The sequence below is a fragment of the Puma concolor genome, chromosome E1, assembly GCF_028749965.1.
Source record: "Puma concolor isolate L17-30 chromosome E1, mPumCon1.1.hap2, whole genome shotgun sequence".
Taxonomy (NCBI): Eukaryota; Metazoa; Chordata; class Mammalia; order Carnivora; family Felidae; genus Puma; species Puma concolor.
The window spans coordinates 5,201,338-5,224,050 of NC_141680.1; the positions used below are offsets into that span (position 1 = coordinate 5,201,338).

At 47.4% G+C, this 22,713-nt stretch overlaps 1 protein-coding gene across 2 annotated transcripts; it reads right to left on the bottom strand.

Moving 5' to 3' along the window:
- Nucleotides 1–6,657: 6,657 nt before the first annotated feature.
- On the bottom strand, nucleotides 6,658–22,713 carry SCO1 (synthesis of cytochrome C oxidase 1). 2 transcript variants are annotated; one of them, XM_086686038.1, is made up of 6 exons: nucleotides 22,377–22,713; nucleotides 20,977–21,067; nucleotides 17,338–17,442; nucleotides 16,422–16,514; nucleotides 12,469–12,584; nucleotides 6,658–7,580 (listed from the first exon to the last, which is right to left on the bottom strand). In XM_086686038.1, exons 1-6 carry the CDS (start codon nucleotides 22,659–22,661, stop codon nucleotides 7,446–7,448), a joined length of 825 nt encoding a protein of 274 aa, XP_086542164.1. In that variant the 5' UTR covers nucleotides 22,662–22,713; the 3' UTR covers nucleotides 6,658–7,445. The 2 variants fall into 2 exon arrangements, with proteins under 2 accessions (XP_086542164.1, XP_025776190.2); XM_025920405.2 differs by having other exon boundaries at nucleotides 17,245–17,442; nucleotides 22,377–22,712.

Below are 22,713 nucleotides of genomic sequence, written 5' to 3' on the forward strand. Positions count from 1 at the left end.
ATCCACAAGGTTCAGCTTTGGCATCATCTTCATGGAAAACGGCTGAAGGGCCGCCAACTGCAGACCCGCCCAGGAATACTTCAGATGGCTCGACTACATGGCCGTGTCCCTGGGTGCGTCCCCTAAAAAGGGCCTTGACCGGCACGGGAATCATCAGAGCGGCCCCCAGCTTGACTGACAACGGCCAGCTGCTGCTCATGGCGGCGGCCAGCGAGGAACATGCCTGCTCCCTCCTTCCGCTGGTGGGCTGCGGTGTCCCGGGCCCAGGAAGCCTCCAGGAGCCTCTGAGCAAGCTTCTGTGCCTCACGCAGCCGGGCCGTCTCTGTGCAGTCCACTCCCCCCACCGCTTAACCAACTGAGCCACCCAGGCGCCCCATAGAGCTGAATACGTTTCAGATGTGCGTGTCATTGCCGGGCTCATGCTGTCCCTTTGAGCTTTGCCATCAGTAAGCACCCAGCTCCTGCCGGGGTGGGAGCTCCAGACGGACTGTGCCTTAGTCTTCCCTGCCCTCGCGGCGCTTGGCTTTGTGCTCAGTTATTCCTGCTGCGCAAAGAAAACAACTAAGAGCAGGGTGGGGGGCAGTCTTTCCCATGTGGTCCAGCCTAAACACCGCCACTCCCGAGGGGGAATGCAGGGAGGCTTGTGGGGGCCGTGCCACTCGAAACCCCGCGTGTCCTGGGCTGAGTGCAGACACGGACACAGTCCACGTGCAACCTGGACACAGCGCGCCTCTGTGACCAACGGTGTCGAGGCCCCTTGCAAGGAAAACACCTAATTGTAAACTTGACTTTTCACTGACTGCCTATTTGCTGATATTAAACAAAACACCCAAGCTTCTTTGTTTTGGTTTGTTTTTTAATTATTTTTTTAATGTTTATTTTTAAGAGAGAAAGACAGAGCATGAGTGGGGGAGGGGCAGACAGAGAGGGAGACACAGAATTCCAAGCGGGCTCCAGGCTCCGAGCTGTCAGCACACAGCCCGATGAGGGGCTCGAACTCACAGACCGTGAGATCATGACCTGAGTCGAAGTCAGATGCTTAACTGATTGAGCCACGCAGCCCACCCCACCCCCTGCCCCTGCCCCAAACTTCTTTGGATGTGATGATGGCACTGTGGCTATGTTCTGCAAAGACAGAGTTGGCATCTTCCAGAGAGTCGCACCCATGGGGCACTGGGGTGGGTGGGGGTGGGTGCATGTCGCTGAAACCAGATCAGCCCTGCGGCGATAATGAAAGCAGCTTCGTGACGAGCGTTACCAAGTCTACTAAACTATTCCACGCTTGGATTGGCTTTTAAAACTCCCACCATAAAAGGAAAAAAGAAAATTCGTTTTCTTTCGATTAGACAGCCAGATATGTTCTCCTGGCTTAGTACACAGGGTGCGTGACTTTTAAGACCGCCCCCCCCCCCCCCCCCGCAATGAGGGGGTAGATTAGAACCCGGACTCCTACGTGAACCAAAGCAACAATTACAGCAGGGGGCTCTGTGCAGATGGGTCGGGCCAGGCTCTTGCTCTCAGCCCTTCCGTAGACTGTAGAGCCAGAGTCCCTGCCGTGCACAGAATGTGACGCCGGGCCTCTTCTCCAGCCTCTACCTGCCGTCCTCCCTGACTCCCCGAGCTACTGTGACGCCAGGCCTCTTGCTATTCTTGCTTCCCAAGCACACTCAGGGGTCAGGGCCCCTTTCCTGGGAGGTTCCCTCCAGGTACTCACACAGCTCGCTCTCAGGTTTCAGATGGCCACCCCCCAAAGGACCGTCCATGACCAGTTAATGCCGGTCCTCCCCATCACTCTTCACACTGTTACTTCTTTTCTTCACAGCACTCACTGACACCACTTAATACATCTGCTCATACTCCGTCTACTTCACTACAGATAAGGGGACTTCACGAGGCCTCCGTGCCCACCAGGTCCTTGAGAAAGGACCCCGTCACACCGCCTGCTCTTACCGTATAATCGTGCCCTGGTGTTCTTGTGTCGACCAAATGCCTCAAGTTTCTGGTTCGAGCCTTATGGGTTTTTTTCCAAGAAACTTGTCTCTAAATCTGAATGCCATTTAAGCAAGGAGGTGTGAGCAGTTCGTTAAGGCAGGACGACCAAACAGGTCCAGGAGGTACGTGCGTGCCAGTACGGGGAGGGGGTCAGAACAGGCAGGGGCCTGTCACGAGACCACACACTTCAAGGCAGGCTCAAGTGGACCCGTGATGGAGGGAAGGCAGGACACGCTTCTAACTAACCCACTTGTGGACACCGTCTGTCAAGCAAGGCCCAGACCCCCAGGCTCACCAGGGCCAGAAGGAACGGCAGCCCCCACCTAGAGGCATGTTAGGCACGTGCTGTTCTCCTCGGCTTCTCGTGACTGTGACGTTGACCCAGGGCCAGCGGTGCTGTGAGCACTCCCAGGTCACGGGCAGGAAAAGACGTCTCCAAAGGGTTAGCTCGGCGCACACGGTCCGTGTTGAAACCAGATCTGGTTTCGGTGCAACGTGTTCCTGAGGAGCAAGACTGTGATGGTTCCGGGTGAGCTCGCAGGCTGTGTGCTCAGCACACGCCTTCCAGCGCCTGCAGGAGAGGCTCTGGACTACGTGTGTGCACGTGTGCACGTGTGCGTGACAGGGTCGGGGGAGCACGGACAGGACAGCTCAAGTTTGCCCTGAAAAGTATTTTGTCTCTGGCTAATCCACTACCTAACCTTGGCGAGAACACTGGGCTAATTTCATTATTGACCAAAGTCAGCAATCAACAAATGTACAATAATAGGGGTGCCTGCGTGGCTCAGTCAGTTAGGTGTCCAGCTCTTGATTTCCGCTCAGGTCATGATCCCACAGTTCGTGGGTTCAAGCCCCACATCAGGCTCTGTGCTGACAGCGTGGAGCCTGCTTGGGATTCTCTCTCCCTCTTTCTCTGCCCCTCCCCCACTTGCTCTCTTTCTCTCAGAATAAATAAAAATAAACTTAAAAAAAAAACCACCAAAATATATATACAATAATATAAAAAACTATAACAATTAAGAGTCACATGACAGCCGGGCATCATCTTGCTAGTCACCGTAGCAACACGCGGGGCTTGAACCCACGAACCGTGAGATCACGACCTGGGCTGAAGTCAGATGCTCAGCCTGACTGAGCTACCCAGGTGCCCCTAAGAGATTTTATTTTATTTTATTTTTTTTTTAATTTTTTTTTTTTTTAACATTTATTTATTTTTGGGACAGAGAGAGACAGAGCATGAACGGGGGAGGGGCAGAGAGAGAGGAAGACACAGAACCGGAAACAGGCTCCAGGCTCCGAGCCATCAGCCCAGAGCCCGACGCGGGGCTCGAACTCACGGACCGCGAGATCGTGACCTGGCTGAAGTCGGACGCTTAACCGACTACGCCACCCAGGCGCCCCAGGAGATTTTAAATATTGATGATTCAAGGTAAATACATCCCAATGCTGTTTCTTGGTTTGGGAATAATGGTGATTTTTAAGTTACTCCCTCCAGTTTTTGTGTATATTCCAAATTTCCTTTACTGAGAATATAGTAAAATTGTGGAAGAAGAGCCAATAGACTTTATTTAAAAAAAAAAAAAAAATTTTTTTTTTTTCAACGTTTATTTATTTTTGGGACAGAGAGAGACAGAGCATGAACGGGGGAGGGGCAGAGAGAAAGGGAGACACAGAATCGGAAACAGGCTCCAGGCTCCGAGCCATCAGCCCAGAGCCCGACGCGGGGCTCGAACTCACGGACCGCGAGATCGTGACCTGGCTGAAGTCGGACGCTTAACTGACTGCGCCACCCAGGCACCCCGAGACTTTAAAATACATCTTAGCAACGAATAACGAAAGATGACCGCCTGAGTTCTGGAGGTGTTCAGGAATGCCTGGCTCAAGGGGTAACTGCATCCCGTTAGCAAATAGGAGGGGCCACCCATATCATTAAGAATAACGGGACTCTTGGGGCGCCTGGGTGGCTCAGTCGGTCGGGCGACTGACTTCGGCTCAGGTCATGATCTCACGGTTGATGAGTTCAAGCCCCATGTTGGGCGCTGTGCTGACAGCTCAGAGCCTGGAGCCTGCTTCCGATTCTGTGTCTCCCTCTCTCTGCATCTCCCCTGCTCATGCTCTGTCTCTGACTCTCAAGAAATAAATAAATGTTAATAAAAAAAATTCTTTTAAAGAGTAATGGGACTCATGACTATGAGTAGAAAGTATAAACTCAGTGGATGAAAAATGCTCTGCGTGGGTGGCTGCTCTTTTAAAAGTAGCTCACGCAGATTTAAATTGTACTATATGAAAAAAAGATGTTCAGGGATTGTGGATGACTTCAAAAATTTAGTCTTTTTATGGACTTAAAGCAATAAAGGATATTTTAACTTTTTTATACTTTATTTTGTGACAGATAGACAGCAAGTGGGGGAGGTGAAATCAAGAGTTGGATGCTTAACTGACTGAGGCACCCGGGGGCCCCAAAAGATACTTTAAAATAACTCACCTGCAATTCCAAATCACTCTACTGTGGGGGGTACCTGGCTGGCTCCGTGGGTAGAGCATACGACTCTTGATCTCAGGGTCATGGGTTCAAGCCCCACGTTGGACACAGAGCTTACATAAACAACAACATCAAATCGCTCTACTGGCTCTACTGGCTCTACTTAGCCTCCAGCCCACGGGTGTTTTACTGTGGACTGACCAAATGGGTGTGTGTTCAGTGAATCTCGCCCCCTGGACCTCAGGTTACCAGCTGCCTCGCGGATAGCCGGGTGCATGAAGTACTTCCGTGCATGCTGCACAGGCAGGATTCTTCTACTTTTCAAATAAACAACAGCGTTTCTAAAAATACGAATTCCCTTGGAGAGCCCAGCACAAGCACTTGAAGGTCTGCAAGGGGTACTTTGTTGAAAGGCAGCCTTTGTTCTGATTTCCCCGAACTCACAACTGGAAAGGTTGCCCGCCTGCCACAGTGCACCCCCAGGCTTGGTTGGATTCACACGGTCACGGTCAGCACCCCACGGCAGTGGGTCACGCAGGGGCTTGACCGGACACGGAGACCCACGTTCTAACCTAGGTTCACGAGGAAGGGCAGTAGCCGCATCTCTGGGACTGTCCCCTCGCGCTTAAAACGAGATTTGACGTCATCCCTGCTTCTAACATCCTGATTCTAAGCCTTTAAACTTGACACTGGAACGAACAGCAAATGCGGTTCTTCAAAAGCTGCCGTTCGCTCTCTGGATCCTCGTGCAGCTCTCACCTGTGACATCGGAGAACGAAGACTCCATTTTATCTGAGGCCAGCCTGCTGCAAAGTGACCCACACAAATGTCCTGTGGCCTAAAGCAGACCAGCTTCTCTCATGTCTGGCATGTTAGACATTTGGTATTTTCTTTGTCACATGAGACCAGTCCTTCAGCGAAGCCCCTCACCTTCTTGACAAGGTTCCTAGGAAAGTCATTCCACTTGGCGTTTACAGAAACTCAGTCCTGTGGCTATTTCTTCTCTACCGGATACTGGAGAATGGCCAGGTGCCAGCCAGTCAGGCTGCTGGCACAAAGCCACACAGACTGGGGGCGGGGGGCGGGGGGGGGTGCGGGGTGGGGGGCTTCAGCGTGGCTCATTTTCTCACCAGACTGGAGCCTCCGAGCCCAAGATCAAGGTGTCAGCGGGGTTAAGTTTCTCATGGAGCTGGTCTTCTGTGCCCCCGCCCTCTTCTTTAAGGACACCAGTCACACTGGGCGAGGGCCCACCCTAACGGCCTCATTTTATCTGAGTCACCTCTGCAAAGACGCCCTCTGCCGATACAGCCCCATTCTGAGGTACTGGGGATCAGCACTTCACCATCCGAATCCTGGGGGCGGTGACCATGCAGCCCATGGCCGCTTTGGAGCGTAAGGTTTTCCTTTTTCACGTACTTTGACGGATTTCTTGCAGGTTTAACGGAAGTATTGTGAATTTAAAAACCACGACAGGCCTGTATCATGTGCACGTGGAACCTAAGTGATGTGCAAGAGTGTGTCTGACTATAAACTGTATCCGTTGCATTAGGATTTACTGGAAAACTTTGGGAGCACTTGGCCCTGGGTGGCCGCTTCTGGTAAGAAAAAGGGACACTCGAGCCCAGACGCCCAGGGAAGCTGGATTCACACCACCACTCGTCCTCCTCAACGGGTGTGTGCACAGCATGCTGTTAACAGACACACCGAAGGATGGGTCAGCTTTTCACTTGTGCAGCTCAAAACGCTGCTTCCCCACAGAACGGTTTCTCCAGCCTGATCCCCAGGCCACCAGCATCTGAGGCACCTACGTGTTGTTCGTGAACACAGGGGTCCAGGGTGCCTGGGTGGCTCCCTCAGTCTGACTTCGGCTCGGGTCATGATCTCGTGGTTCGTGGGTTCGAGTCCCGCATCAGGCTGTGTGCTGACAGTGCAGAGCCTGTTTTGGATTCTGTGTCTCTCTCTCTCTCTCTACACTTCCCCACTTACGCTCTAAAATAAAATAAACATTAAAAAAAAAAAAAAATGAGCGTACAGGTCTGCGTCCCACCCGGAACCTGCGAATCCAGCCCTGGCCGGAACCTGAGCTCTAACAAGCACCCAAGGGGCCCACCCGAGTCTGCGGGTCTCTGTGCTGCCGTGGACGCACCCACCCTTCACCACAAGAAAGGTCACACTGTCCAAGCTGCAAAACCGAGCACACCTTTATTTCACACCCACTGCAACCCAGCCAAGGCAGAGGAGAACCCTGTGTCACAGTCCCGATTCAAGATCCTCTTTTGTCCATTTGGTAGCTGCCTGAAAACCCGGCACATTTAAATGAAAATCACATAAAAGACCCCTAGAGAAACTGACCCATCTTCCCCAAACAACAGACTTCCTCGTTAGTAAAATCAGCAGGTGCCGATGGAAGCACAATACAAACTTGACTATGGTGTCTGTTCGCACGGAAGACTATACTTAAATGCTTTCAGGTCTAAAAACCCAACTGTGAATGTCCAAGAGCCCGATTTTAATTTGACTGTTATCAGCCACCAAGAACTCGAACAGGAAAGCAAGGGCACTGTGGAAATTACTCTTCCTGGAAATTCAGCCCCACAACCCTGGTGACAAGGGTCCAGGACACAGGAGAGACAGCAGTGCTGATCCGAGGGCCCCTCTGACGTGGAGAAATGCACCTGCTGAGTCTCTCCTGAGTCCATCCCATGGCTTCACGGTAACTTGGTCCTCCGGTCTCAAGCGACTATTCGGTTGTAATCTTTACAGTTCCAAGAATCGATTTTGGCTGAACCCAAGGGTAACATAATACCTATTTGTACTGCACCCATAATGTCCACAATACAGATGTTCTTGCGGTACGAAGGCCATTCTGTCGGTTGCATATGTATATACACAGATAGATGTTGGCTCCTGTGGGAGACAAAGCTTTTCTCCTCTTTGGCAAGAGAACATCCACCCGGCGCCACCGCTCTGGCTAGCTCTTTTTCCTACGTTCCCTCATGTGCGCAGCAATGGAACCAGCTATTTCTGCATTCTTCTTGTTCTGGCCAAAATAATCTAGAAACTGGCCATCTGGTCCAATCAAGTACATTATTATTGTATGATCCACCTGCAGAGAAAAAGGTGGGGGAGGGAAAGGACAAAAAGATTACCAAAATAAGTCGCTTATTTTTCTGATTAAATGCTGCAGATGAGAACTTCGCATTAATGATTAAATAACCTCTGTAACATGTATCGTTTACAGAATGCGTCTAAGCCTATTTTCATAAATTCACGGTGACAAATATCTAAAATCGTTTGCATTCCAGCACTCTGCACTGACTACTGCCTTAGACATCAGCTAGAATTTGGGATTCTTCTGGTTCTGTCCATAACACACGCATGCACTCGATCTCGAAGAATCGACTTCCAAGAAATGGCTGCTGCTTTCGGAAGAAACGGGTACCTCATTGCTCCCAAATGCTGCCTACCACACTGTGTCAGAAGAACCCAGAAAAGTCACCACTACTGTAAGTGTATGATTTATACATTCTGGCATGCTATGTAGTCCTGATATTAGTGACTCACATGGAAACGTGGAAATAAGGGTTTTTCTCCCCCAGGAAGCTGGCATATACTCTGCCGAATGATCCTATCTGAGGCAGATCACCTGGGGCGTCCTCAGGAGACATAAATGCTACCCCTCCGAGGAGTCATCTTACAGTTATCTATTTTCCAAGCAAAGTTCTGAAAACATTCCTACCTCTAACCTAAGCTTGGATTGGTCATACAGTTTTTATTTATATGCCTCCACTTAATCCAACTTTAAATGAGCAGAAGGCTTGGCGCTTAAGGAGTCCTTGGAATTTATTGCAGGCTTGATTGCTATTTGGCAAGACAAAAAGAAAGACCGAAATGTGATCACACATACCGAACCGGAGACACCCCCAAATACACCCGCCACACATTATAGGTCTGTGAGGTTATTGCTTTTTTATATACACACATTTGTAAACACAGAGCAAATGGAAAGAGCCACTTGCCTGCACACAGAAGGAAAGAATGTGCCCCAAGAGCTCAAACAGCTGGTGATTCACATGTCCTGGAATAATTCGCTGAAGGAGCAGGACAGGGGATCAGCGTTTCTCTGCATATCTGATACCGAGTCAGAACTGGGTCTCCAGCTCGTGCTTTACACCTTCCTCTGTATCTATAGCTTCCGTTTTTCTGTTTCTTTTTGTACTCGATTCTCTCACTCCCTTAAAAAACTAAAATTCCAGGGGACTTATGTTATGAGTGTTCTTACTGGAAATTACTTTCTAGTACAGAACGAAAATACCGTTCTACCCGTATCTGTCAAACTTGTCAGTGTCCGTGTCTCAACGTCCAGCTGGCTTGTGGGCAGAGCAAGAGCTGTCGTATGTATCTAACCCACAAGTTTAGAGTTCTAGTAGGTCCCGGGACAGATACAGGAAGCCAACGTTCACCGACAAGCTCTGTCACATGCCACCTTTGTCCCGAGCCAGGCATCCCACTCCTCTAGAAATAATCCAACGGGCTGGAGAGGAAGTTATAGAACAGTAAGAGCCAGACCGAAGCTGAGAACCCAGGCCTGCCCGATTTCACAGTCCGCTTCTGCTGCCACCTTGCTGCACGATCTCTGCCAGCGTTCTGCGGAGCAGTGTGTATGCTTCACAGACACGTGCATTTTTTATGTTTTGCAAAGTAAATATATGCGCATAAAAATCGAAAAGAATATACAGTAAACTTCTACAGGGGAAGCCTGCCACTCCTTCCAGACTTCCAGGAGTGCTTCCATTCTCCTCCAAGGGAACCACTGCCACCAGATCCTTCTGGATTCTTCCAGAGAAAACTGTCCACATCTGTTAGCGAGTGTACATACCTGCCTACTTCTTTCTATACAGAAGCAAAAACGTCCTGTAGGCGCTTTCTCATTTAACAAGGTATTGGACACCGTTCTCCGCCAGTAAGTACAGGGTAGCTTTTAAAAAATGGTTGCCTTGGGGCGCCTGGGTGGCGCAGTCGGTTAAGCGTCCAACTTCAGCCAGGTCACGATCTCACAGTCCCTGAGTTCGAGCCCCGCGTCAGGCTCTGGGCTGATGGCTCAGAGCCTGGAGCCTGTTTCCGATTCTGTGTCTCCCTCTCTCTCTGCCCCTCCCCCGTTCATGCTCTGTCTCTCTCTGTCCCAAAAATAAATAAACGTTGAAAAAAAAAAAAAATTTTAAAAATGGTTGCCTCGTTCTTCCCTACGAACAATACTGTAGGGTACAGGTGTAGAAAAATCCCTCAAAGTAGAATCTCTTTAAAGTATTCCACTTTAAACGCTGACAGATACTGACACTTTTGGCTTCCAAAGAGGGTCTCTCAGTTAAATTCCTATCATCTATGCACAGAAATGCCCACGGTTCCAAATTTCCTCCCAATAGCGTATTCCCTTTTTCCCCAAATTAGATTTCGATAATACATTTCCAACTTTTGACCTTTGCTGATCTAACAGGTACAAAATAGCATTGCATTATACAATTCACATTCTTTCATTAGGAGTGGAACTGCACATCTTTTCTTGGGTTTGAAAGCCAGTTATGTTGTTTTTCAAAAATACTTCCTACTTAATACTTACATACGAATGTAATATTATATATATATAATGTATGTATATATATATATCAATAATATATATATATAGCTTCGAGTGGACCCTAAATGTTTGGCACACCCATTTCTTTATTTTATTTTTTTTTTAACATTTATTTATTTTTGAGAGACAGGGCATGGGCAGGGGAGGGGCAGAGAGAGAGAAGGAGACACAGAATCCAAAGCAGGCTCTGGGCTCCGGGCTCTGAGCACACAGCCTGATGCAGGGCTCGAACTCATGAACTGCGAGATCATGACCTGAGCCGAAGTCGGATGATTAACTGACTGAACCCCCCCCCAGGTGTCCCTGGCACATCCAGTTCACATGTACTATCAGTCTGAAGATTCCACGGGCACTCCAAAGCCAGAAGCTTCCCCTTTGCTACTGCTGCTTGAGATTAAGAAAACCTGGTTCCCTCACTCCCTGCGGGTCCTTAAATCTTGACTGAAGTTTCCCACACCATTTTGCGGACGAAAATCTGTGACCTCAAAGGACAGAAGTCATACCAATGCAAAACCTAACAAGCTGGAGAGTGCCTCCCCCTACTGGTTGATTTAGCAAAGAACTCATTGGTTCTTTTTCATTATTATTAACTCCAGCGGAGCTAACATACAGTTCCCTTAGCTTCAAAGGCACAATTCACTGGTTCTGATCAAGAGGTCAAATTCTTATGGCAGTAGACCAGTATTTCTCAAAATCGGGTCTAGGTTGTATTCCAGAAGGTCCAAGAAGTCTCCAGAAGACTTAGATATCTGCATTTTAATTTTTAAACTTAAAGAAGTTAATACTCATATTCTGGATTATCTGCGTGACTATCTTATGACTGAATACAAATCTCCGTGGCCAAATACGTGTCTATGTCTATGATCTCGCACACACCTGCTGTCACTGCTGGTTACAGGGCAGACAGCATGAAAATGATGTGCTCTTGCTGGGTCCCAGACCAAACAGTCAAGGTAGACGACACCAACATTTCAAAGTATTTTAAAGAACACACGAAGGGCAGTTGATTGTATAGTTGGGCATCCGACCCAAACCCTGCTTTGGAGACAGGCTTCTATAATTAATCACTCCACCCGACCAATGTTACAGAGAAACCAGAGCACGACAGCTGAGGGGGAAGAACTGAACTAATACTAAACAGCAAGGCCAACTATTAATGGACAGGAAAAAGTGTCCCGTTTGAGAAGAAAACCGGGTGGGTGGGGTGGTGCTGATGCCCTTTGTTGGTACTTCGCTGTGAAAGCCCAGGTAAGAAGAGGGACCGGGTGACGTGGACACCTAGGGCCCCAGGGGCAGTGCTGGAGAATGTATGACCGCAGGAATGACCGCATTTCTGGTCACTATCATAACAAAGCAGATAGTAAACACGTAATTGTGCATATAATTCATATTTGAATTGAATATAATTGAAGTATTTAATTCGTATAAAAATAAACCTGATGGAAAGTCTATCTTCTTATAGCTTTCAGTCTTTTCTCTCGATTTCCAGAACTCTTGCTCATTCCAAAACTGCAGTTCTCCATGGCCTAACACTGCTCCTTACACCTTTTCCCTGGTGACATAGAGAACCTAGACAATGGGTTTTTATTATTTTATTATTATTGTTTTTTTGGAGAGGGAGAGAGTACGAGTTGGAGACAGGGGCAGAGAGAATCTTAAGCAGGCTCCACGCTCAGTGCGGAGCCTGACGCTGGGCTCGATCCCACAACCCCGGGATCATGACCTGAGCCGAAATCAAGAGTCAGACGCTCAACCAAATGAGCCACCCAGGGCTCCTATATATATACATTTTAATGTTTATTTATTTTTGAGAGAGAGAGAGACAGAGCATGAATGGGGGAGGGGCAGAGAGAGAGGGAGACACAGAATCTGAAGCAGGCTCCAGGCTCCGAGCTGTCAGCACAGAGCCCGACGTGGGGCTTGAACCCACGAACTGTGAGATCGTGACCTGAGCCGAAGTCAGACGCTTAACCGACTGAGCCACCCAGGTGCCCCAGGGCTCCTATATTTTTAAATTTAACTAAAGCTTTGTCCCCAAACGATGGGTTCTCTTTATTTCCAACATGGTATCCAAGTACCATGTTCTACTGAGTCTAAAATACCACTCATCATATGTTTTCCCATAATTTTCTGGGCCACTAAAAAGGAAAATGGGCAATTCAATTATAAGGACACTGAATATACATTAAATCAGTATCCTTAAAAAAATTATACTTCTATTATCCTTTCAAATATCCCTAATCCCTGAGGAATTTGTGATGATCTCAGCTTTTCTCTCATTTCTGCAGCCCACTGTCAGACCGGCACAAGTGTGCGGTCTGAGCACCGGCCTGTGGGCGACACTCGAGCGTCTACTTACGATGTAGTCCTCGTCCTCGTCCCTGGGGCCAGGACTGTAATACACCCTGTACGCTCTGGCCACTCGGTCGATCTCTTCTTTGGTGCCAGTCAAGCCAACCAGTTTGGGAGAAAATTCTAAATTAAAAAAAAAAAAAAAAAAAGAGAAACACAGTGAAAAATAAGAAGCGAGTGAAAGCACCTCCCATCCCCTGCCTTCAGAGTCTCTGCTGCTGCTTTCTCCCCGTGTGTCCTGGTCCCCCCCTCGTGACTCACGGGAACAGACACACACACAGAACAAACGCAAACTCTCCCTTGTAATGAAGAAGTCACGTTCACCAAAGACAGGCCACATTCTGAGCCATCAAACACACCCTAACACATTTAAAAGGACAGAAACCATACGTGTGCTCTCAGATCACAGTGGAGTTGAACTCAAAGTCTGTAACAGAAAGATCGCTGGAAAATCCCAGGACACACAGGGACGAAACATACTTCTGAATAACACACGGGTCAAAGAAGAAATCTCAAGAGATATTTAAAAGTATTTTGAGCTAAGTGAAAATGAAAACACAACTTATCGAAATTTGTGGGATGCAGCCAATGCAGTCCTTCGAGGGATATTTGTGGCACTGAATTTATACAGTGGAGAGGACCTAAAATCAGGATTCTAAATATCCCCCTTAGGAAGCTAGGAAAAGAAGAGCAAATTAAATCCAAATGAGAAGAAAAGAACTGGAGCAGAAATCAATGAAACTGAAAAGAGGAAAAAAATCACTGAAACCCAAAGCTGGTTCCTTATCATATGGAAGTGAAATCCTTTCAAAGTCCTTTTGTAATGATCTGGAGGGAATATGTTCTAATCATTTAAATCACATTTCTTATTAATTTGGTTGTTTTTAAATACTCAGATACGGTTCTGAGACACGCTCAAGCTTAAAGATACTACCACGAATTAAGCATGACAGTGTTTTGTTGTATCCTGAAAAAGAGGTCTGCTTTTTGCTTCACAATTCACTCGACTCTGGTCCAGGGCTGTGTCTCATCTTCCAGCAAATAACCTCCCGGCATGTATTTACTGTTTGGTTTTTGGGATTTATGGAAGTGAGCTGGTGAAGTCACCATACCACCATGAGGATGGAAGTACAACACTGAGCAGCAGTGCCTTCTTCCAAAGGCAGAGAGGAAAAAAGCCTGTTTTCATTTTTCGGACTAATCCAACCTAAATTGAAAATCTGTTCAGCTACTGAAAAAGCACAATGGCTTGTTTTTCTTTTCCACTCTGAGTAAACAGAAAGGTAAATGAAGTCTGAATTAGCTGTATATCCAAAACTTTTAAAAAATATTGCTGAAATTGCAATAATTTTCTAAATATGAACTTAAATATGTAAAAAAAAATTATTAAGTTTCTTTATTAATTTTGAGAGCAAGTGAGTGAGCACACAAGCGGGGGAGGGGCAGAGAGAAGGAGAGACAGAATCCCAAGCAGGCTCCGCACCATCAGTGCAGAGCTGGATGCGGGGCCCAAACTCATGCACTGTGGGATCGTGACCTGAGCCGAGATTAAGAGTCGGACGCTTAACCCACTGCACCACCCAAGTGCCCCAAACTTAAATATTTTCAAATCCCCCCACCCCATCCAGTGCAACTGGTCAAGATGACACCATCTCTGTATGTATGTGCTGGTGGAGAATATTACCGTAAGGGTTTTGCATTTCAGTTACAGGAACTCAGATGCCTACTTATCGGGAGATATTTAGGATTTGGTTAATTTATGGTTAAAAAGAAAATAGCTGCCAACGTAACACACGCTTCCATCAGAGACCGTTTATCACCCCATGAGTTATACCTGCTTTTTACTGCTTTTGGAATAAACTATGCCATTGTTCAAATTTCTGCCTAACCTGCAAACAGTGAACACAAATTCACCTTGAATATCTAATAAAAGCTCTAAAACTTTAAGAAAACATACGCCTTTGTAACCTTGGGCTGGACAAAGATTTCTTACACATGACACTAAAAGAAGGGTCTCTAATTGTCTCTAAACCAATAAAGTGCTCTTCAAACCACACCAAGCGTGGGGAGCACGGGCAGGAGCCAGAGCTCTCATGCACGGCTGCTGGGAATGTGAAAACTTACAACCACTTTGGAATACTATCAGTTTCTTAAAAAGATGAACACACACCCACCACACGATCCAGCAATCAGGCGTTTACCAGGGAAATGAAAAGTATGTGTCTGTACAGAGGCTTGTACAGGAATGGTCTTGGCAGCTGTCTCTCTCCGTAAATAGCTCCAAACTGAAAGCGACTCCAGTGTCCATCACTGGAATATTACTCAGAAGATAAAAAAGAGTCAACTGATAACATGCTAAATCACGGACGGGTCTCAAAATAATTATGCGGAAAGAAGCCACTAAAAACAAAAGAGTACACTAAATAATTCTGTGGACACAGACTTCTAGGAAATGGAAACTAATCTATGTTGACAGACAGCAGATCTGGGGATGGGACGGGGGCAAGGGCACAAGGGGGTGACAGGTATATTCATTTTTTGATGGTGGTGATGGTGTCACAAGTGCAGACATGACAAAAGATAACTGTGCACTTTGAATATGTACATGTTATCATATGTCAATTATATCTCAATAAATATGTTAAATGACAAGATACAGCAGGTCCTTCACAAAACACACTTTTAAAAAAACCTCAAAGCTTTAGATGATACACATTGCAATGTGTCATATAACAAAATTAAATGTAGAAGTACTCATTAGCTCCTTTGGCCTAAATCAATTTCACCATAATGAGACTTAAAATTCCAGTTCCTGACTTTTGAGTGCCCATGTTCCTGTCACTCCTGTAACAACAAAACAGATTCTTATTCCCATCATTTTTTCAGCTGAAGAAACTTGGACCTTAAGAAATTATGCAACTTGCCCAAGCTCCTAAGAACGTAAGCATTCGTCCTTAATTCTACCGGCACTCGGTCTTTCGAATTGCTTTCTCATAGGTTTTAACCTGAATGTGATGTTTCAACTGAGATTCTTTTTTTTTTTTTTTTAAATTTTTTTTTTTTTCAACGTTTATTTATTTTTGGGACAGAGAGAGAGAGAGCATGAACGGGGGAGGGGCAGAGAGAGAGGGAGACACAGAATCGGAAACAGGCTCCAGGCTCCGAGCCATCAGCCCAGAGCCTGACGCGGGGCTCGAACTCACGGACCACGAGATCGTGACCTGGCCGAAGTTGGACGCTTAACCGACTGCGCCACCCAGGCGCCCCTCAACTGAGATTCTTCTATGAAAAGTTATAAATGTGCTTCTCATAATAAATGTTCTGGATTTATAAAGTATACGGTAGGAGTTCACGCTGTGCTCACATCTCATAATGTCGCTAATCTTGGGGCGCCTGGTGGCTAAGTCAGTTAAGCGTCCAACTTTGGCTCAGGTCATGATCTCACAGTTCGTGAGTTTGAGCCCCGTGTCGGGCCCTGTGCTGACAGCTTGGAGCCTGCTTCGGATTCTCTCTCTCCCTCTTTCTGCCTCTCCCCTGCTCGCTCACGCTCTAAAAATAAACAAACTTGAAAAAAAAAAAACAATGTCGTTAATCTCCCAACGTCCATACTCCCAGGATGTACATCTGTCCTATCACAGAGAGAATGAGGTACAGAGGCGGAAGGAGAAGCAATGTGTTCCGCCTCTCAACTCAAGATTCTGTTAACTTAGTTGATATCTGAGGCCAAGTCCGGTCCTTCCTGTGACAAAATACAGAGAGCTGTGCATCAGGAATTGAGAAACGTGTTTCTTATTTGCTTATTCACGGTCACAACTGAGCCTCACCTTTTTTATTCACCTGTAAACCTGACGACGACACCATTCGTCCTCCCGTGTCCATGAGGCACATAAGGTCGAATGAATCTATCTTTCAAGAACTCTAAGAGCTACACAAATGTAAAGCATTATTAATAGGACCTACCTTTCACATACTTGGCGATGGCTTCTTTGGTGTCCCTCTCTGGGTCGATAGTGATGAAAAGCGGAGTTAAATTTGGCAGAGTTGGAATTCCATCTGAAAGAATATTCCCACTGGTCAGTACTCACGCTCTGGGGGAAAAGATGAACGCTGGCAGTTACAGCAGAGCGAGCCGGAAGTGCTACAGCGAGGGTTAGGGAAACACAGGGACACCTAAGCGTGGAGGAGAGGACGGGGAAGGGATGGGACGGCCTGCGAGCAGGTCCCCAGAGTATCTGCGGTGGGATCAGATAAGAATCCTACTGAACACCTTCACCGGTGCACACGTGTTACCGGGGTCCCGTCACGTGGGCATCTCGTGTTCTGATCCAACGCGATGTTTGCGGTTTTCGCCCCACCACACCTCAAGGGCAAGGTGAACTATTAGTGAGGACTGAATCCCCGGAAACAATCCAGCTTAAGGATGGAGGCCTGCCTCCTGTCTGGGACTAACCAGTGCGGCTGACGGCACATCACGGACCACACCGCCGTCTTGCTAGTCCGTCACGGAGACAACGACAGTGTCAGTGACGGATGTCTACAATCAAGGGACATAAGCAGCGCTACAGGAGACCAGACCTCACTCACATTTTTAAGAAATTTAACATTTGGCATCAGAACAAGCTCCCTCTGGTAGAGAATATGGTCGTGGGAATCAAAGCAGCAAATGAGCCGGATGCTGAAATTTTATATTCTCAGAAAGCAAATAATTACAACACCTTGCCCAACGGAAATCCGAGGACGTGAAACTACGGAAAAGTAGTTTTTACAGTTAGCGGTGGCTTACCTATCTCATCCACGACTTGAATCATTTTTTCTAGTTCTTCTGGACAGATATCAGGGCAATGAGTGAAACCAAAATAAATCAGGACCCACTGACCCAGGTAGTCTTGGTCAGTGACGGGCTCTCCAGTGTGAGTCGTGAGGGAAAACGGGCCCCCGAGGAGAGGCTTTCCCAAGCTCCGCTGCCGCTCCTTCTCTAGCTCTTAAAGAGATACAAACACTCATGTTAAACAAGTCAGTCTAACCACAGGCACCGAAATGCCTGATGTACGGTCGGTACTGTACTAATGACTGTGGGGGCACAAAATGTGCTAAACAGTCTGTTTCCTAGAAACTTAAAAAATATTTTAAGAAAAACAATCCTATGACAATGCAACAAAACCAAATTGAATGGAATGGTATGTAGAGAGGACTCTAAGAAAGTGGTAAAGGTATTTCTTCCTCTTTTGGAATAGTTCAGTCCTGTCATCAGGTGTGGCCGTGGTGGGGGTGGGGGAGGGGCCACAGGGGCCCAGAGCGGACTGTCTGAGCCCAAGTGGGGCAGGGTGGGTGGCCTGGCACCAGGAGTCTTAACCTGAGTGTCCCAAGGGCATCTGAATGGGGTGGGGACAGCAGTGATGGGACCTCAGTTCTATACAGGGGATTAGTAACAAGTAAGTAAATTAAAGATAAGTGTTATACATGGCAAGAGGTGGAAAGATGGGGAGAAAAAACCCAAATGCAGTCTGTAGTACTGTGCAGAAACTGGAGGTGCCAGGGTCAACTTGTGGCTGCAAGATGCGTTCACACAGAAGCAAACGTAGATGTAACCACATCTGTCCACCGAGAGGACCCTGCAGTGGACACAACCCAGCAGCAACAAGCCCTGTGTTCTAAGTATCACCCTCCACTAAAAGCGAACAGGGCTTTTTGGAGACATGGCGGGTGTCAGGGCCATGGCAGAGAAGTACAAGACGAGCCTGGAACATCCTGTCACGTCAGACTGAAGGAAGAACTCCAAGAACACTGGAGACGTGTCCCAAGGAACAAGAGCTGCTCAGACTGCCAGGGACCAACAGGGGACAGTGGAGCATCAAAATAAAGAGAATATGGATTACGATTCATTAAATACGCAGGAGAGCACGAGTCCACACGGATATAAATAAATGGAGAGTTTGATGCAGACTGGGATGAACATTTAAGTGTGTAAATGCACACCACGAAATATATATTAATTACATTTTCGGGACAGAAGCCTGACAGACACACCCTCAACCTGAGCACTATCAGTAACGGGACCAAAGGAGGCCCTGTGCCACCAGATGAGACGCAACGAGAACAGAGCACGAGTTCTGTGACATTCCTGCTGAAGGAACGTGACCCGAATCTGATCACGAGGAAACCAGACAAACCCAAACTAAGGGACATTACTGGCCTGTAATCTTCACAGTTTTCAAGGTCATCAAAGTCTCATAAAGATGGAGAAACTGCTACAGACTGAAGGAGCATAAAGAGACAAGTAGGTACAAGGTCTGGTTCTGAACTGAACTGCTATCAAGAAGGCCAAGTAGCAAAACTTGAATGAGGCCTGAAGACTGAATGGTAGTTAACATGTCAATGTTCATTTTCCGATTTTGGTGGCTGTATCATGATTAAATTGGAGAACGTACCTGTCTGTAAAAAGTACACAATGGAGTAGAGATGATGATGCATGTCCGCAAACACTCTCAAATGATTTAGAAATACTTGAATTTTTTAAAGTTTATTTATTCTGAGAGAAAGAGAGAGCAGGGGAGAGGCACAGAGAGAGAAAGGGAGAGAGAGACAGAGACGGGGGGGCGGGGAGAGAGAGAGAGAGAGAGAGAGAGAGAGAGAGAGAGAGAAACCCAAGCAGGCTCCACACTGTCAGCGCACAGCCAAACTCGGGGCTCGAACTCGCAAACTGTGAGATCACGACCTGAGCCGAAACCCAGACACTTAACCGACTGAGCCACCCATGTGCCTCTGCAGATACTTTAAATATCGTTTCATAATAGGGTTTTTAATAAAACAAGTATTATCGCAGGTGAAATTCCGAACTAAAGTCAAAAGCTTGCTTATTCTAGAATGGTCTCTGCCACTACTTTTCCTGGCTTGTTTTGTTTCTTTGTGAAACTAAAGGAGCTTAATTTCTTATTAGAATATGAAAATCCCATCAATGAAATACTGGTTGTTACACAAAACAAACAGGTCTGTATATCAATATGGGCCTTCTACTGCTAAGATTCTAGAAGCCTATGAATTCTCCCAGATCTAAACATATCCTTTGTATCACGGCTTCAAAACAGACTCTGAAGAACCAGAATAGATTTAAGTGATATTTTATTTTTTTATTATTATTTTTTTAACGTTTATTTATTTTTGAGACAGAGAGAGACAGAGCATGAACGGGGGAGGGTCAGAGAGAGAGGGAGACACAGAATCTGAAACAGGCTCCAGGCTCCGAGCTGTCAGCACAGAGCCCGACGCGGGGCTCGAACTCACGGACCGTGAGATCATGACCCGAGCCGAAGTCGGCCGCTTAACTGACTGAGCCACCCAGGTGCCCCATGTGGTATTTTAAAGTTTGACTAGAAACTTTTTTTTTTTTTTTAATTTTTTTCAACGTTTTTTATTTATTTTGGGGACAGAGAGAGACAGAGCATGAATGGGGGAGGGGCAGAGAGAGAGGGAGACACAGAATCGGAAACAGGCTCCAGGCTCTGAGCCATCAGCCCAGAGCCTGACGAGGGGCTCGAACTCACGGACCGCGAGATCGTGAACTGGCTGAAGTCGGACGCTTAACCGACTGCGCCACCCAGGCGCCCCTGACTAGAAACTTTAAAACCAAATCTTAAAAGCCTGGAGTAGTGACTAAAATATAAAGTTCTCGTAGCCAATTTCTGGACATTTCAAGTGCTAAGCCAGAGCAGTTCCTGGCACTCCCTGACCAGATTCTCCCTATTTCTCTCCATCATCCAAGGTCAGCCTGTGGCCCTTCCCTCTGCTGATACTTGGTGGTCTGTAGGAGGGGCTGGCCCTTCAGAGGCTGGGGAGAACCTCTTCTAGTGAAATCCTTCACTTCTGTGCCTGCTTCGCTGTCACGAGCACCTCGATGGCTGGAATGCATCTAAGTCATCCTTGGGAACCCTCTGCGCGTCATACCACCCACGCTCCCATCTGTTCACAATTAAGTCTTCATATTGTTACACAGTGGCATCTGAATACAGATAAAAACACAAGGAGAAACCAGGTGAATTCCAAATCCAGTTTGGAATTCAGTGAACAGTACTGAACCAATCTTAATTTCTTAGTTTTGATAAATGACCCATGGTTATATAATTTCTTAACAATAGGGAAAGCTAGGTGAAAGGTACATAGTAACTCTCTTGTGTCATCTTTATAACCATCCTGTTCATCTAAGATTATTTCAAGATAGGAATGCCTGGGTGGCTCAGTTGGTTAAGCATCCGACTTCAGCTCAGGTCATGATCTCGAAGTCTGTGAGTTTGAGCTCTGCGTTGGGCTCTGTGCTGACAGCTCGGAGCCTGGAGCCTGCTTCGGATTCTGCGTCTCCCTCTCTCTTTGCCCCTCCCCTGCTCACACACTCTCTCTCTCAAAAATAAAAAAACACTAAAAACTTTTATTGCAAGATAAAAAGTTTAAAAACAAAATAAAAGATGCTAAAAAAGAAAAAAGAAAGGTTTTATTCAGAGCTGAGCAGAGGATATCTACTTACTCTCTGTCTTTTCTTTCTTGAAGTACTTCATTCCAGCCAATAAGGCTCCACCAATAGCAAATGTGAATGCTAAAGACTTCCAGGAAACAGGCTACTGGGGCAGAGATTTTACAAACAAAAATACTAGTCAGATGCAAACATGCAATCGTCCTACATGTATTACTATGGTAGTTTTTAACATACATAAACACACATCTTGATCTTCTTCAACATGTAGAATGTTTCATGTTGCTCTGGGATGAGAAAATACTGGGGCACCTGGGTGGCTCAGTCAGTTAAGTGTCTGACTTTGGCTCAGGTCATGATCTCACCGTTTATGAGTTCGAGCCAGCCCCGCATCGGGCTCTGTGCTGACAGCTCAGGGCCTGGAGTCTGCTTCGGATTCTGTGTCTCCCTCTCTCTCTCTCTCTGCTCCTCCCCCATGCAAGCTCTGTCTCTCAAAAATGAATAAATGTTAAAAAAAATAAACTGAAAAAAAAATACTTGACAGTGTCTGTGGATGCAATTCTATCTGGGCTGCCAACACAATTACAGAGGCATTCCTTTTCAAGAAGAAATTCCCTAAGTCCATTTCCTTTCATGTGAAAGAGGACCTGAAGCTCAAGTACCAGGACTGTTAACACGTGTGACCTTGACCATAGTGGCTGATTTCAAATCCAGTTAATTATGTGTTTGTGCTGATATGGAAAACATAAATAAACCAAATAACAATTTGGGAGGTCACTCTAACTCTGGCTTCCAGAAGTAACAAAGTCAAAGTAGAAGAGATCTAAAAAATGGAGCTTCTTGCAAATTGCATCAAGTTAATTCTTTGTACTCTTTTTCAGGTCCCAAGGTAAGTAAGATGTCCACTACCTTGGTCTAATTCATCACCCTTCTTCCCCCAGCTTCTAAAACCCACTTCTCTTAACCATCACTAGTGGGGAGCGGCTCTCTGGTTTTTCCAGATCAGAACTAGAACCTGAGCGAAATCAAAGAGGGCATACCCAGCACACAACTACGACCCACATTTTGCTCAATGTCAACTTACACATCGAACATCTAAAGGGGCGTTCAAGTGACAGGAATTAATATGCTTGGATTCCTCACTCCTGGTCAGTTCAAGGTTGAGACCTTCAAGAACACCCGAACTCATTTTGGGGGCAGGGGGCACAAAAGCGCACTACAATCCAAACCCGAGAATCCAACCGCGGGGAGGCGTCGGTTCTCTCTTCCGCGCTGGGACCTCCCGCAAACCGAGGGGGTCGCGGGATGAGAGTCTGTGACCGCCTAAGGCTGAGCCGAGGACCCTTCCAGGCCCGGCCGAGTGGCTTCCGAGATTGCGACCAAGTGGGATGGGGAGGTCGCGGGCCGGCGTGGAGACGCGACGGACAGAGGGAGGGCTCCGGCTGTACACTCACCCCGGGCTTGGAGGGCCGCGTGGGGTCTCTGCGGCCCTTCGGCTCGGGACCCGACGACCCCGGTGGAGGTGGCGTCGCCGTGCAGAGGGGCCGGTCTCCCCGGCAGCTGCGAGCGAGCTCCGAGGTCCGTCGCGCCTCCTCTCGCAGCGCGCAGAGCTGCCTCATCCAGGCTCCGGCGGTCCCGTCCGCCGGGGCCCAGACCCCGAGTCCGTGGGGCAGGAGACGCCAAAGTCGGCTCCCCGGAAGCCGCATAGCGGACCCCGGTATCAGTAAGAAGCCCGCCATGGACCTAGGAGACCGCGCCTCCTCTAGCCCGCCCCCAACTTCCGGCGCCGGC

What these genes read in the sequence shown, in the direction of transcription:
- SCO1 (XM_025920405.2), bottom strand. Translation starts at nt 22,661, where the DNA reads ATGGCGGGCTTCTTACTGATACCGGGGTCCGCTATGCGGCTTCCGGGG. An exon ending in CATCGCCAAGTATGTGAAAG is followed by an intron (nt 12,585 to 16,421) that starts GTAGGTCCTATT and finishes TTTTTAATTTAG; the next exon opens with AATTTTCTCCCAAACTGGTT. An exon ending in ACGAGGACGAGGACTACATC is followed by an intron (nt 7,581 to 12,468) that starts GTAAGTAGACGC and finishes TTTTCTCTGCAG; the next exon opens with GTGGATCATACAATAATAAT.